At 42.1% G+C, this 16,667-nt stretch overlaps 1 protein-coding gene across 1 annotated transcript in view; it reads right to left on the reverse strand.

The window, feature by feature from the left end:
* Positions 1 to 867: 867 nt before the first annotated feature.
* FBXW11 (F-box and WD repeat domain containing 11) overlaps positions 868 to 16,667 on the reverse strand; it is a 51,948-nt gene continuing 36,148 nt past the window's right edge. Inside the window, exons 6-13 of the mRNA XM_008936905.1 lie at positions 9,780 to 9,917; positions 9,349 to 9,467; positions 8,106 to 8,355; positions 6,777 to 6,895; positions 5,774 to 5,884; positions 4,696 to 4,774; positions 3,051 to 3,239; positions 868 to 1,231 (exon numbers count right to left, since the gene is read on the reverse strand). Of these exons, the coding sequence (XP_008935153.1) occupies positions 3,078 to 3,239; positions 4,696 to 4,774; positions 5,774 to 5,884; positions 6,777 to 6,895; positions 8,106 to 8,355; positions 9,349 to 9,467; positions 9,780 to 9,917 (978 nt within the window). The 3' untranslated portion in view covers positions 868 to 1,231; positions 3,051 to 3,077. The remainder of the gene's footprint in view (positions 1,232 to 3,050; positions 3,240 to 4,695; positions 4,775 to 5,773; positions 5,885 to 6,776; positions 6,896 to 8,105; positions 8,356 to 9,348; positions 9,468 to 9,779; positions 9,918 to 16,667) is intronic.

The following is a 16,667-nucleotide window of genomic DNA, read 5'->3' on the forward strand; positions in this document are numbered from 1 at the left end:
ACCAAGCAGAAATAAAGTTCACTTGGGCCCACGGCTCCTTCTCCACCGAGCAGCCAAGCTAATGCTAAAGGAGGACGTCAGGAGGGGCCCTGCTGCTGGGAAAGGAAAGACACCTGTAAATACTGCGGCACAAAAATATAAGATACAGAACATAAATTAAACGTTTTTAATTTTTAAAAAAGTTTAGAAATTACATTTTAAAATATGTAGTTCCCATTAAAAAAAAAAAAAAGAAACCACAAAAAAAAACCCCTCCTAATGAATACTGAAAATGTTTTGCAAGAAAAAAACCCACCTCGGTAACTGATAGGAACCCCTACGGTGCCAGTAGTAAGAAGATCCTGCTGCCAAGTGCTCCCACGTCTTGGGTTAGTGTGTAGTGTCAGGAAATCCCGACCCAGCACCCGGAGGTTACACTGTTATGTACATTTTATCTACATGCTCATACAGGTTGAAATGAGGCAAGCACACATGGGGAGGTTTTACTCTACCGAACATTAGGAAGCGTAGGACGGCTGTAGTACAGAGCACAGGTAAAAGGAAAAGACAGTGCTATACAACTAGTTCAGATAACCTAGCCTGAATTACAGGGAATCTTTAATTTAAAAGAAATTATTGGTGCAGAAACAAGTAAACTGTAATCCAAAAATATTACTGAGCAATTCAGAAATATTTCTAAGAGTCCAACGTACACGGCTATCAAACAAAACAGGCTCTGGGTCTGTCAGGAGAGCAAAGTCTAAAGGACAATGGTGACTTTGAAAGCAAAGCTCTGTACATTCTGGGTATGTGTTTGGCACCCAAATTTCATTGGAGAATGTTTGTTGGTTTGTTGTTGTTGGTTTTTTTTTTTGTTTTGTTTTTTTTTGTTTTTTTTTAAGTCAGACAAAAGTGCAAAGCAATATAAATTAGGCCAAGTCCTTTCTTGACTTCTGATTTATTTCTGAAAAACAAGCCATCGGAGTTCAGTTTCTACGGACAATTTACATGTGAAGCTTTGGATTTCTCACTGCAGGGAAGGATAGGCTTCTGAAATTCATCTACTCGAAGTCAGTGAATTTGTAGTAAATTCAGAGACGACCACTGAGAGCAGGAAAGATAAGAAATTTAGATATAGAGTTGTGCTGCTTTGCATCTACACAGCATCTAGAACCAATTCTGCCTTTAGCTGTCAATCAATATCTTCAGGCATGGAGTAGCCAAAAATCCAGTAGTTCAAGACTGTGACACCCTGAAAAAGACAAAAGAGCAGCTGAAGTGACAGAAGACACAAATCAAGAATCACCATTTGGAAACATCTGAAGGAGGTTAGGCCCACACCACCTTTTGCAACATGGGCTGAAGCCAAAAGGGTAAAATACCTGTGAGGATGGGACCCTTAGGTGTCACATTAAGGGGGTGCTCACCCTCTGTGCTAGCAGCCCCTCCTTTGAGGGGAGAAGCACCCCCTCTCCCCTCCACTCTGGACACTGTCTGTGTTGTAGAACACGCTCTGAGTTCAGCTGAAGTAAGAGCAAGATTCTCAAAGGCACAAGGCCCTGGGGAGTCACCTAGAGCTTGGCACTTTTCTCACAAGTAGCAAGGATCAAAATCCCTCCTGGGGGCTCTGAGGTGACCCACCAGCTAGTCTCACTCAACACCACTGACTGGAACAGTGACCTACACACATTTTTCCTTTCCTCTCCAAGCGCAGAGGAGCAAGTTTTGCACAGGATGCAAATTCAGTTGCTTTCATAGATGAGTTTTTAAGAAAACAGACAAAAAAACTCAAGTCCTTTTGTATTTTGGTTACCTTTCCCAGCCACATGACTCCATTATTAGCTTGGAGCAAGTTCTTGGTGTAATTAAATCTGAACTTTGATCTTACCTGCAGCTTCCCCAAACCATTTTCATGGACTATGGAGAACTACCCTCTTCTGATACGATATTCCCATGAAAGGTTAAAACATCTTTAGGCACTTCCCCCGACTTCCCTTCCCCCAGCCCAAGGACTAGTACTTAATATCAGAATATTAGGCTATCATATGGTAACAATTTTTATCATGTTACAATAAACAACAGGAATTCAACAGAACGCAGTAAAACTCTCGCAGCCAACTGCCAGGACTGTCAAAAATGATCCGCTTTGAAGAGGCATAACATTGCAAGCCTTGTAAAAAAGTGTCCAGGGCTGCTTCAAAGTTCAGAAAACTAGAACGTTTGAAAGCATATAAAACTGTTTCATTAAATGTCACCATGAAATATTAGCTGTTTGACCATAATTTTATGTAGATTTATGGGGTTTGGATTCTGAAGTCAGACAAACCTGTCAAAAAGTGACATCACAGCATCTCTCCTGTAGAGGAAACAATTACTAAGGGACTGTCATTCCCAACCCCAACAACTCCCAGGACATGGCGGTCTGCTGCTTCCAGCTGCGTGTCATGGGATGAGGCAAACCTGCCAAGCGTGCAGAATCTGCAGGGCAGAACACACTGTCCAAGGCATTTCATGCTTCCCTGACAAACCTCAGCGACGCAGAGTCTCGTGGGCCACGCGTGGCAAGAGGGGAAAGTCAGACACCAGCACATTGCTGGTCAAGTGCATGAGGGAAATTTTATTCGACTTCTGATTTCTTTCCTGTTTAAGACACGCTCTGCAGAGCTCTGCCATGAAACAAGACTAATAAAAGCGGCCTGTCAAATATCCTTGTGTAGTTTTTAACAAAACAAAGCCCCCAAAAAATAGTCAATCTCAAATTATTATAAGTTACCAGAAGAAAGCTCTGGTGTATGGACGTTTCCGTGGGGACAGGGAAAGCTTTCCCTGCAAGGCTTAAGCCAATTTATCTGTTATAAAGAGGAGGGATTACGGAAGGGGGTGACATAACATAGCTAGTTTTTATAAGATGAAGTATCACCATGCAAAGATGAGATAGTGAAAGAAGTGGCATAAATAGGCTTTATCTTCTGAAGGAAAACGTCAGCTTGTTGTTTTGACCAAGCTGACCTGCAGGCAGAGTGTTCATTTCGGATATTCATAATAAATGCAATAAAGAGAGGGAGACTCACCTTCTGAGGGCAGTAAAGTGCAGACTGTTATCTGGAGATGTAAGTGTATGTTCTAGATGGAGAGCGGGTCTCATTCTGGGCACTGGGTGGCACATTTAAGAAATCCCAAATCAGAATTGTATCATCGTGGGAACTACTAATGATCTGGAATTCATCAAACTGCAGTCTGAAGACACGTCCTGAATGTTCCTGTGAGCAACACGACAGCACTTGGTGAGGCAGGGAGAGGGGACCTCTGGGTACACTTGTACTCAGGACACACAGCAGTGCATTTGAACTCAGGTGTGCTGGTTAAGAAATCCTTCATTACATTTACAGTCAAGTTTAAGAAAAGCTCGTTATACTCAAGTTTAAGAAAAGCTAATCTCCTACGTGAGCTTTTTTTCCACAGAACACAGGGCTTCCAAACCCAGTGCCTCCCCTGGAAGGGCCTGCCTCAGACTACTACAGGGAAAAGCAGCGTTTCAATCAGTCAGCAGTGATTTAGAAGACTGGCTTTTACTGCCAGGCTGCCAGGAGGGCTCTTGCAGAACGTTTGTGCTGGGCTCTGGTGCTGACTCCATCTCTGACACACCCCATCACAGCCTCCTCCAGGACATGCTAGTCTGCTGTCCTCAAACGCTGCTGCAGAAAGGAGGTGAAGGAGCACATGCTCCTTCCAATCTTTCAAGGAATCTCAGAATGGCACTAAGAGGCCCAGAAAAGGTTCTCCTCTTTGTCCTACTTACCCATTTTTAACAAATCTAAAAGAAGTACACTAGTTCTGTCAGAGAGCTAACCAAAGCTGTCAGATGGATCTCCAAACTATCCCCTCAGCACACCCACAGTATGGCAAGCATTAACTTCTTCAGTAAAACTAACCACATCCCACTCATACGGAATAAAAAAAATACTTAAATCTCATCTCTATGCAAAGATTACAGAATTTAAAGAGAAATGAGAACCATTTCTAGCCATGTAAGCACCTCTTTAGGTGCTGGAAAGGCCAAGCACATGCTGAGTAAGGCTGCTACCAGTACACACAGTCAATAACTTTGGGTTGCTGTCAGCTTGTCAAACTGAGTCCTGAAGTAAAATTTCATGCATGTTCCAGTGAAAAGAACAATGAACTCCTAGTTAAGTCTACTGTCATAAACCAAACCCCTCACTGCAAAGAGAACTTAAGGAGCAGCCTTAAATCTGAGAGTCCCCTGAAGTGATTAGAGTTCCTGGGGTAATCCGTTTCATTCAACCTCCCTTCTCTCTTCACATCTCTTCCTTCCAAAGCATAGGGTTAGGAGAAAGGTTTGGGAAAGGATCACAGGATTCTTCCCCTCCTTTTTAGTAAAAGGAAGGTCAAAGCCAGCTCTACAAGGATACTAGGGAAACACACCAACAACTAGAATGATTTGATACAATGTCATGCTGATTTATCTTTTCTTAGAGCATCTCAGAATCTCAAACTAGAAAAACTTCAATCTTTCTTCTAAGCTCAGATCCAAATAATTCAGGATATAACAAAGTAAAATTTAATTCTTTGAATAAGAAGCAGCCTAGGCTTTATAAAGCATCCTGAGCGTCTTTCCTATTACTATAATGTAGTAAAATGTGTCTTGTTTACAAATAAAAGATTCCAGATAACCTCAAATGAATTAGTTTTACATACCACTAATGTACGCAAGCATAATGTACTTGCTGGGGCACGAGGGTCAAGAGCAGCTTGCAAGTCCCAAACTTTAATTTTGCTATAAAATAAAACAAGAAGGTCATTATGCAAGGGTTGTTTCAAGTGTAAGCACAGAAGAAATACCTAAAACAGTGGAGAGCACGCCAGAATTTCCTCAAGGAAAACGTTAGAATCTACCTTCACTAAAATCTAATGCTAAACGCCACAAAACAGACAGTTTTGCATTTCTCAGTAGCAGCAAATCCAGTGACGTCTTTGTGATGGACCAAGTGGGCTGGTTATATGAAAGACAAACTGTACTCACAGGCAGGCTATTTTGGAACTGAGGATCTCAAAAGCTCACAGCATTACTGGGGAGCAGCAAGGTTCTAGCAGGAATTAAGTTAGGACTGCCAGCCCCAGGGAGACACTAAACCCAAACAAAAGCCTGCAGACAAACAGCTCAAGAATTGTTTTCAGCAATTCTGCTGTTCACTCAAAGTGTAGATCAGGCAGAAGTATAAATCAGGATTTGGATATGGATGGATGTAAGGTGTCACGCATCCACTACACACTGAAAATAGTGAGCAAGTCAGAAGCACTAACAGTGGGGCTCCTGTCCTCAATCCAACAGAAATAGTCACCAAAGACTTCTGAGAGCCCCACAAAATACACTTATGCTCACAATAAACATTTTCAGTGCTGCTGTCTCATAAAAATAGAATGCCTCAACTACTCTAAGCCCACGGGACTTGGCAAGAAGCAATTCCTTCGGGAAGAAACAAAGGAGTGTCACTTCAGCCAACCAAACGTTCACTTTCTATGGGAAGTCAAGCTCTTGGAGTGATAAGACAATTTCGGAGTGTGCTGAAGAGCACCAGAAAAGCAGTTTCTTGGCTACTCGAAACTGCAGCGTGCTGCATTGAAACGCTCAAGCAAAAGCTGCTCAGTCAAATGTTGATCGCTTACTCCAATGAGAAGAGAACCCACTGACCCAAGGGAACATGAGGCTCCGTGGCTTTCAGGAGATGCTTTGCTAAGAAAGGCAGGAATTTTGAAATTGCTTTCAGAAACATACCCATCATAGGCTCCACTAACAATCCTCTTATTGTCGAACCTGATGCACCGAACCAGTTCTTCATGGCCCTCTAATACTCTTAAACAGGCACCACATTCAATGTCCCATAGCCTGAAGAGAACAGTAGAAAAATCTTTGAGTGCTTCAGGTTTAGCACTGCAGTAACTTAAGCGTGACCAAATGGGTTTCTCTGAGAGACATCACAATTTCAATTCAAAAATCAACATATGTTTGGAAGAATTTCTTTCCTGGCAGAGTGGTGAGGCATTGGCCCAGGCTGCCCATGGAGGTGCTGGAGTCCCCAGCCCTGGAGGGGTTCAAAAAAACGTGTGGATGTGGCCCTTGGGGACATGGTTTAGTGGTCATGGGAGTGTCAAGTAATGGTTGGACTTGATCTTTGAGGTCTTTTTCAACATTAATGATTCTATGATTCTGTAATTTACTTGAAAAGGCAGGAGAACGATGAAACGTCCCTTGCTTGCAAGTCAGAGGTTTGTGCTGCAGTCACAGTGTTTATGCGACTTGATGGTTGGACTTGACCTTAGAGGTCTTTTCCAACATTTATGATTCTATGGAATGATTCTATATAAATTTAGTCATTCAAAATTACACACAAGGAAAGGTTGGATATGCACTATCTGGGGAAACACTTTTTTCTATTCTGCATAAACTAGTGATTAGAGGATCAAAAAGTAATTAGGAAAACCAGCAAGCAATGTCCTCCTCATCTCTCCAAGCAGCAAACGAGATGATAAACTATAGGAACAGATCAGAAGGCTTTGCCTTGGACATAAACCCGTGTCCCACTTTTTCACAGGGATGCGACATGTTTACTCGCACCGAGCTAAGTTTCATTCCTACGTCACCTGCTCCAATAGCGAGACACGTTGAGGACATTTTGCACATGCAGGAGAGCAGGTCAGCCCCCAAGGTCGGGGGAAGCCCTGCTTTCACACGTGCAAAGGTACAGCGGTCCATGCCCAGGCAGCCGGCGGGCACCCACCTGATGGTGTTGTCCGAAGACCCGCTGACGACCAGACGGTCCCTGTACTGGAGGCAGGCGATGCCGCGCTTGTGCCCGTTCAGCGTGCGAACAAACTCGCACGTGCTCGTGCTCCAGACCTGGAAACGCAAGGGAAACGCTCCTCTCAGGATTGCACCCCAGCAGCTTTGGGAACTTCAGCAGAAGCCCTTATGAATTCACGCGCAGAAGAGGTCTGAGGCTGGCCTTTGCTGGACAGCAGAACGAGACCTAGCTGAAAGGCACCCCTCCATGGCAGGGAGGTTGGATCAGATGATCTTTAGGGTCCTTTCCAACCTCAGCCAGTCTAGGATTCTATGTGATGTTTTTATGGGTGAAGACTGGGTATGTGGCATCAACAGGTAACGGGACACAGCGGTGACAAGAGCCATGGGCAGTGCTGCACAGTGAGTCAATGCCAAATGTTAAGGTGAGCTGTATAGAAAATATTTTCAAGTGGTAGAGACTACCCCAAATGATTTCAAAAACTTGACTACATTTGACTCTTGCTAAGTTAATAATAATTTTTAAAAGTGTAAGTTACCACATCGAGAAAATCTCCCCGTTTTTTTACCTGAGAATTTGCTAGCAATCTGCTAGTAAGAGAAGGCCAAACCCATGGCATATAAAAGTTTGGTGGCTGTTTCTTTCTTAACATGAAATGATACAATCAACTTTGCCCATTTTTAAAGAACTGTAATGAAAGTTGTAACACAGAGTATCCAGTGGCTCATTTTCCAACACAGAGAGCAGTGGGATCTCTGGCAGATACTTGGACATTGAACTGCCAACAGCTTTTTGGCACAGTCTAAAGGTAGCTCTGGTTCTAGAGAGGGAAGGGAAATGCCTTTGTTATGTTAATACACGCTGGGTAACTTCAATCTTCTGGTATGGAATAGTCTTCAAATACAGCCTCTTAATTCCTCAAACATGGCAAAGTCTGGCTGAACTGCTGGTTAGGTGGGGTGAGGAAAGGCAATTGCTGATATGTTTCACGTCTGGAACAGGACTGCCAACTGAAATAAAAAGTCCCCCTTGGAAAACGGCACAAAATGCGCCACGTTTAACAAACAAACCCAGCTCGAGACCAGAGTTGAAACAGCAAATGGGCTTGACTTTTTTTGCAATTGTAGGGCAGAAGCCACAAAAATGTTATGAGCCTCGTTAAGGACATCAAGCCATTAACAGCTAGTGAGAGGAAGCAGCCAGCTGAGTGGTAAGGAACAAGGCACAGAGCTGCCCATCAACACCGTGGCTGCTCAGGAGCTTTTCTGGCTTGGTAGGCCCCAGATTAGAGCTCTGCCAACTCACTTTAATGGTCCTGTCACCCGAGGCCGACACGATGTACTTGTCGTCAAAGTCCACGACGTTGACGGCAGCGCGATGGCCCACCAAGACCCGGCGCAGGGTGATGTCAGTGGGTGACGCCATGTCCCAAACAGCAATGGATCTGTCCTTCGAGCACGTCACCATCAAGCCGTTGCTGAACCTCAGATGAAGCACTGCCTCGTTGTGATGAATCAACGTGTTCAGCACTTCGCCTGTATTTACATCCCAAACTCTGTAAAAGAAAAGAATTTAATTCCAAAGGGAGGGTGATGGGTACACGTGGTATAAAGTGTAACAAACATCAACTGCTGTCTCTAATGGAGAGCCCTCTGGTTAAACATCTCCTAGGGCTAGGGAAGGCAGGAGGATGGGTGCTATGTTTCAGACTCAAAAGCAGCTATTAACAGCAGTGAAGACTAGGCCAGGAACTGCCAAAGCTGGGACCACTGCCAAGAGGAAGAGTTGCCTAACAACTCTACAGCTCTTCCAGGGTGACTCAAGATGTGTAAATTGAAGGGATAGATCAAAACAAATACTATCCAATATGTTGTGGGTTGGGCTTTTTTTTTTTTTTTTTTAATAGTTTTATACCATTTATTCAGGTTTTGCACACTCCAGTAGCAATTGGGGTGTCACACCCCCAGGGCTACCCCCTGCTCGCACAAAGTGAAAAATCACTGCTTAATTTATAGTTCCTGAAGGGTCTTAAGGTCCACTCTTAACTTTTGAACCTTTGTAGTTTCTTTGACGTGCGTATACCAAAGCAAGACACCCGGAGGAGAAAAGGCACTTCCACTGAACTGCGCCTGAGTGTCTTACACTGGGCATCTACCAAACACTGAATTCATATAAGAATTTAGCCTCAGTAACATCAAAATTGTTGTCAAACAAGTGCTCCATATGGACACAATACCCTGTCATGAATAGTCTTAATTAAGAAAATACAAGGAACCTTAAGTGAAGAAATTATTGTATAGTTGGCCATCAGCCATTCTACATCTTCAGGATATGCCCTGAGTCACTCGGGTTATAGTCCCTCACAATCAATAACACAAAAAATGAGACAGATTGGGGAAAAAAAAAAACCTGAAAGTTATCCTTTACTAAGCATGAATATCTTGGTTTTGGAATAATAGTATCACATTCACATTAGGGATGTTTTCTGATATTTAGAGATTGTTGTACTGATACGCAAATGATTTTTGTGTACAAACTGAACACTCACCTCACTGTAGAATCTGAAGATCCAGTTACAATGACTCTTTCATCATACTGCAGACACAAAACTGAGCCGGTATGTCCTGTTAATACTTTCAAACATTCCAAGCTTGTTTTGTCCCAAATCTGTTAAAGACAAGAAGTATAAATGGCTTATGAAGGTTAAGAACAGGAAAGTAAGACACGAGCATTGCTGCATCTACAAAGGAGGGAAGACAACTAGAGCTAGCAGGAAGAATCCACGGGCAGTTGGCCTGACCAGTCAGTGGGCTTGTCCTCCCTCTTAGCTGGAGGAAGTACGCATGGAAGTTTTTCACAGAACAGCGAAATAACCAACGATCATGAGAAGATAAAAGAAACAAGGAAACACAAGCAGCTCCCTTTCCAAGGCAGAATCATCCACTTGTCCCTCGGGAAAAGACAGAAAGAAGTGTTTACCTTAATGGAGTTGTCTCGTAGGCCACTGATAATCTTTTCATCATCATACTGCAAACAGTAGACACCTTTGCTGTTCTCGGAGCGGCACTGGATCCTCTGCAAATTATGTCGCCCGCATCGCCAGTTAGATTCTATAGTCTAACAAGGGCAAACAAGCAGGAGTCAGGCACCAGGCTGCATGCTTGAGCATCACTACTCCAACGTACACACAACGAGCTCTCTGTTTCTACATGCCATCCTTACTTTTATAGCATATAAAACTGAAATATATCTTTTCTTCTGTCCTCCAGGAAAAATACACGCAACGCAATGAATTAGAATTAGGACTCTTATAGTTTATCATGACACAAGCTGCTGTTAGTGGTGAAACTATTATAGCCAACTAGCCTTACTGAGAATTTCCAAAGGTGCTACTAGAGAGATACATTTCATAACAATTCAGCTCCACCCCATATTTACACAACCAGCTCACACCAGCAGCAAAGATAAAACCAGGAGCTCACACGGTGCCATGTTCAGCCTAACTTGAGTAACTAATACCACAGAACTGACCAGTCCAACAGGGAGATTATGGGAGTTCTGGGACCTTTCCTTCCCTACCCAGTCATTTTGCCTATTAACTGTTTTTACACATCTTAGAAAGGGATTTTGAGATATAAAGACCTCCTCTGAGCACCTTAAAGCCTGATAAAAATAAATTTCCTCCCCCCTTCAAATCTGTGGAAGTGTAATTCTCTACATTTTCATTCTGAGAGATGTTTTTAAGGAAACAGATCTGACAGCTTAAAAAGCTGTGAACTCTTTCAGAGCAGAATGAGGATGATTTCCATGGTTTAATCAGCCCTATTACTTGTGAGACAAGCCATGTCGGTTTCAAAGAAACACAGGATTTTGGATAGGAATTTCATAGTAACGATGACAAGAGACTCCGCACACAGAGGTCCAGGCCAACACCTGCAGTACCCCACAGGCTGGGATGCTTTCTGTCTTCCAGTATAGGCAAGAGAACAGACCATTTGTTTAGCCGTTTCCTGGGGATCCCCCTCAAATACTGCATGGTAACGTGGGGAGAAGCTGATAGACTGCCAGTTTGTTTGGAAAAAGCATACTTATAATCAAATTCTAACTTTCAAAGCAATAGCAGGCACCTCTGCAGCTCCTCCAAGAGTGTAAAAAACTGAAAAGCGTACTGAAGACACAAGTGCAGTATATATTGGAACTATGACTTCCCAATTCCAGGAAAAAAACACTGCTCCAAGAGAAAACTAACCTATCACTTTGTTTTCCACGCATTTGCTCCTTCAATTGTCTCCTGTTATGCAATTTGGAGAGAATTATACAGAGTCATACAAATCTGAGGTGCCACAGGAATTCGTCTAAATTGTAAGCACTAAGAGATGCTTCTAGATCCACCCCCTTCTCATTCTCCTCCAGTTTGGTGTGGTAGCTAATGACATTAAGATAGCAAGTCATCTGTCGGCACAGGATGAAGGTTTTGAGGAGGATAGACAGGAAATTCTCAAGCTTTATCTAAAGATTTATCATCTGTGCTAGGAGGGCAGAACTGCAACTCATTAACTCCTTTGCTGCTACAGAGGTGACCCTCAGAAACAGGAGAGGACTGCAGACAACAGCGTCAACCAGTATAATTCTAGATCTGAAAGCAAGATGCTTAGAACCGAAATATTAACACTGAAGACATGAAGACATGGGAGATAAAGCATCGCAGATATGAGTTAGCCAATTTAAATTGTTTTAGAAATGATGTATGTCAAGATACTAAATTCTAAGAAGTCTAAGGGAGTGTTTCCCTAAAGCAACATTCTTGGAAGGGCTGAAACAAGCAGCTGTATGACACAACACGATGAATTACTCCAGCTGCTGAGTGTCAAATGGTGTTTGGGCACTTTCACGCTTCAGCTTCCTGCAACAGTGACTACTGATAGCTACAGAATACATTAAGAATGCCACAAATCAGGATTTTTGATTGTAGCAGCTTCCCAAACCAAACAGCAGTCAGCAAAAGCACGGTCAGCAGATGCTCGGGATGCTAGCTGGCTTAATTCTTAGGAGTTCACTATAGGAAGCTACTTAAGCTCCTCCTAAGAAAGCGTCAGCTTCAAATAAAAGAAACTAAACTGTTATGTGCACCTCTGTGAAGGCAATGTAAAGCAGTAAGTCATATGCAGGTGCACATTTTAATTCTGTGAATAGATGTCATTTCGTTTAGACATTATACGGTGTGGCTACTGTGGGAAAATACTTCATGTTTTTCGAGAACTCGTAAAATCCCCTTACACTGCGTAAATTTTCAGTGTGCTGGGAAAGTAGCCACAATACACAGGGAATATACAGCAGCACTTCAATTGGCAACAGAGTGAAACCAGATGTGGACATATAGAGAAATAACATTATTTTAGATGACTGAATACAACCGAGTGGGTGGGCAACCTGGAGGACCCTCTGAAAAGAAACATGTTTAATACAATACTGGCAACCACATTAAAGCTTCTGGCTATAGGAAATTTCTGGTTGTTACTGAGCAACGCAGTTAGTAAAAGTCTTCATCTGCAGCCTCTTTCCAGGAGATCTCTTAATACACTGCGTATACCCCGAGTAGGTAGGCGTGCACGTACAAGGGGTGAGGAAGGATTTGCTGTGGTTTATGGACTGCTACAAGCATTAGGGAGGCAAGGAGGAAGAGTCCCATGGTTTATTTGCGTATTTATGGTACCAAACCTAATACCAATATATGCAACACCCACTTCTCTATTTTCTACAGATCTCCTTCAAAGTCTCCAAGACAACTGCCTCTAAATTTGGGTTTCACAATTAAAGCAAGATGTTGCAGAACACTATTGCCTTAGCTCACACAAAGTTTCTCACACTTTCCAACTAAAAGCTCACGAGAGCAACAGCAGCAAGTAGCTGACAAATGGTGTATAACCAACAAAATCTGGACATACAAGGGATAAAGACCAAGCCCGAAGCCAAAGCATCTGCCACAGCAGGAGAGCCATTTGGCAGCTGAAGAAATGTACAAATGTACAAAGGCTTTTAGAGAGAAAAGTACACATAGAAAATAGTCCAAGATGTAGAGGTAAAGCCAAGCCTTGACCATGCCAGAGTATGTTCACTGGTACAAAGATGCACAGTAAAAAAAGATGCAATTCATCTGGATTAACAGTTGGAACATTAACTATACACTGGAAGTGTTAAGGATAGTCTTCTAGGAATAGGGTTTTTTTCCCACTTGATAATGTACACTATGTTCAGCTCCTTGGCTAAACAGCACATTTTTAGTCTTGTGAATGTTAGTGCAGAGTAAGTGGGTTTATCTTAATCCCGTAAGGTTTCTGTTCCCTCTGAATACACAACTCTCCTGCAGGATAAATAGGGCAAAAAAGGGGAACATAAATATCTGTTACGTTCATAGGGATTTTTCCTGAATCATTAGGCATTTACATCAGGGGTAGTTAAAATCCAAACATTTGTTCTTCGCACGCTTTCTTCAAAAAGAAAAGGAAAATCCCTCCTGACTTTGGCAGAGGAACTTATGTCATCAGGGTAGAGAAGGATTATTTAACTCATTATGAAGTTAAGGGAGCTGGATAAGCAAAGACCAAATACCATCTTGGCCATGGCACCAGCTTCCCTGCATTTCTGAGGTCTTCCCTCTCTCGGGCTCTCTGAAGATCCTACAATGATGAGAGGGAGAGAAAACAGCACCAAAGTCTTGGAGGATTCCCTAGATCCTGGCTTGAGTGTTAGAACCAGAAAGCTTTTGTAGTCTCTATATGAGCCTGAAGAATAAAGGCTACATGATGCTTATTACCTTGAAGGCTTCACTTTTAGCACAAAGTCCAAGACCAGAAGAAAAGCCATAAACAGTGAAGTCTAAAAATCTAAACAATTCTAGAGAAAAAGGAAGGGAAGGCTTTTCCTAGCAAGTGTTAGAATTAAATAATGATTTCTTAGCGGAATTCGAGACTTAAAAACTAGGTTCCTAATGTTTATAGCTGCTTAGGTAAGATCCAAATGTGGACAAAATAACTTGATGAATTATTGTCTTTTTCTGCATGCAATTCATCCAGTAAGTATGAAGCTGCTCAAAGGTCCACCAAGTAAAACCACTCCTGAGTCTCACTGCAGCTTTGCTGAATGCTTTAAGATCAGCTCTACCTTACAGTGCTGAGCGAGGTAAATCTGGACAGCAGAAAATGTTCACAACTTGCAGAAACTACATTACAGGCCCCTGACACACAGCAGTATAGGAAATTATCCTGGGAGAAAGCTGACTGTATGGCACTGTCCATCTCATGGAGCAGGAAGAAAAAAGAGCATGTTCTCCAAGAGTCCAAATGGTGCAACACACCAGAGAGAGCTCAGGCAAATCAGGTACAAGAGGCAACATAACTAAGTTTCAGACCTACAAGCTTTCAGGTTAGATGTAACATCAAAATATACCGACTTTAAAGAAACCCCTGTGTACACCAAAGTGATAGAGAAATATGGCTGTAACTTCCAGATCTGGAGGGGAAATCTTAAAAACACAAGCCAACAGCAATGAGAACAGAGAGAGCTCCTCTGAGGCACCTCACTGGCGCATGCATCTGGGCTATACACGACACCTGATCAAGAACAGTGCTGCTGAAAAACAAAATTATTGTACCTTTTAGTATCAGGAGACAATAACTAAGTTCATGCACAACAAAATACAAATTTCTATTTAAACAGGCATTTATCAGCCCTTATCAGAGCATAGGGGCATTTGAAGTACTCAGACAGGAACAGTAAATCCCTCTTTCAAATCTGCAGAAGAAAACCAGCAGACTTAGTGCACCCATTTGTGGAAAAAAAGTAGTTGTGATGTGGGCAAAGTGAACAACAAAAACCAAGCCAAGGATCCATCCTGTGCTGGGGCATCTGAAAGGAGGCCTCTGCCCTGTCCAGATGTGGAAACCAAAATCTGTGCCATGCACCACAAGAACTTTGTCCTTAGTGCACAAAAGCTTCTCCTTTCCTTGGCCAGTTTCATTTTCAAGAAATGCCTTTTGGAAAGTGCCTGTGAAGTAGAGACTTCAAAGATTGACTAAACAAACTTCTAGGTGTATAACGCTGACCAGATTCTACACACACACACACATACAGCTTCTCCAGCATCACAATCAGAAGTGCTAAACAAACCCATCTCCCTCAGAAATTATACACTCCAACTTTCACAGTCAAAGATCCCCAAATGCTGGCAGTGACTGAGGGTGAGTGTTGACTTGCTCTCCTTCTCATTTTTTTTTCCAAAGCCTTAAAATTTCAGTTCCAGCCCTAAAACCCAAACTTTTCAGAATTCAGAAGAACACATGGTGTTTATCTGATGGCCTGGTGCCACATTTTCCTGAAGTCTTTAGGAAAAATCACATTTTAATTCTTATCTTAATTACAGGGACCTAAGTCTCTATGGAAACAAGATGAGGGCACTTGTTTTGTGCCTAAAGATAGGGGGAACATTTATGAAAGAAGTCTTCTCAGCTCATCACAAGAAATAGATACTTGAGCTAATCCTGAGGGAAAAACAGAATAGTTGGCCAAGCTTCACAAATAATATGGAAAAAATCCAGGGACTTGGGGTTTTGGAATCAGCAGTATTGAGCATCTTGGCAAGGAGCCCATTAAAGCAGCTGACCTTCCCCACAACGCTCCGAGACTGCACGGATTCCCTGTGCCAACCATCTCCATAAAAAACATCTTGCAACCCCACGTTCAGTTCTCTAGGATAAGCCTCAAATCAGGTTTTTCTTTTCAAAAAGCTCCTAAAGAAGTTTGGCAATGCAGCATCTGACTTGGAGAGATCTAAAATTACTGGACCACTTCTTGTGAAATGAAACCTAATTAAAGATTTGGCTTCCAAATGGAGGTGGAGAGTAACTGCCTCTTTCCAAGAATTTGGTTTCAGATCTCTAAATGTCTTCTTATTTTCAAATCCAATGATTTCAGAAGTGACATTATGTTCCTAAAATGTGTCTGGCATGAAATAAACAGATATAGGCACTAATAAATTTTCAGAGAGGCAAGGGAACTTCACTTTGCCAAATCATTGCCTGTACTACCTTGCAGCTATCAACACTTTGTGGTTCCATGGACTTTTGATCCAAAATGCAAATAGAGCCCAAGGGCCAGAATTCAAATTTGCTATTTAGCATTGCTCATTTTTCCTTCCAATTGCTAATTCAGGTTTTGGGTTTCTTTTCAAATTCTGTCAGTCCATCCAAAGGAGAGAGCACTTTTTCCTTGGAGCTTATCTCTACCCACAACCTGATTTAGTACCAGTTGCAGCAAAGTAATAACTGTAATCACTAGAAACTGTCTAATGATTTTTTTAATCTTTATGGTCCACAGGTATAATACTGAATGACAAGATTTTTGTGTTTCATCAAACATATTTTACTGTATTAAAAATAAAGTCCTTTGTACACAAGATATATGTCTTATAAAAAAATATACAAATAATTATATAAATGCTAATATAGTAGCCTTTGGCTCATCACTAGCTCCCTAAACTCTGACCCTCCGACAGAAACAGGAAGATATTATTAAAGGTCCAGGCAAATATTTGAAGAAAAAACATTTTGGTATTCGGAGACAAAATTCTTTATCACAGCTAAGATGAAAGTCTTACTGAAGAGCTTCTGCACAATGTTTTGAAAAATGAAGGAATGGCAAAAGTATGAAAGTGAGGGAGAGCACAACTTTAGGTTTAAAAATAGAATAAAGGCAAGAAAAAGTTAAGAAGTGGTCCTAATCTTATAGCTAAGCTTTGTTGCTATCGTTACTCACCATCTACATTTTTAAATGTTGTTAAAAGCTTCTTTTGACATTCCTTTAGGGAAGTAA

The sequence above is a fragment of the Merops nubicus genome, unplaced genomic scaffold (genome assembly GCF_000691845.1).
Source record: "Merops nubicus isolate BGI_N331 unplaced genomic scaffold, ASM69184v1 scaffold4143, whole genome shotgun sequence".
Lineage (NCBI taxonomy): Eukaryota > Metazoa > Chordata > Aves > Coraciiformes > Meropidae > Merops > Merops nubicus.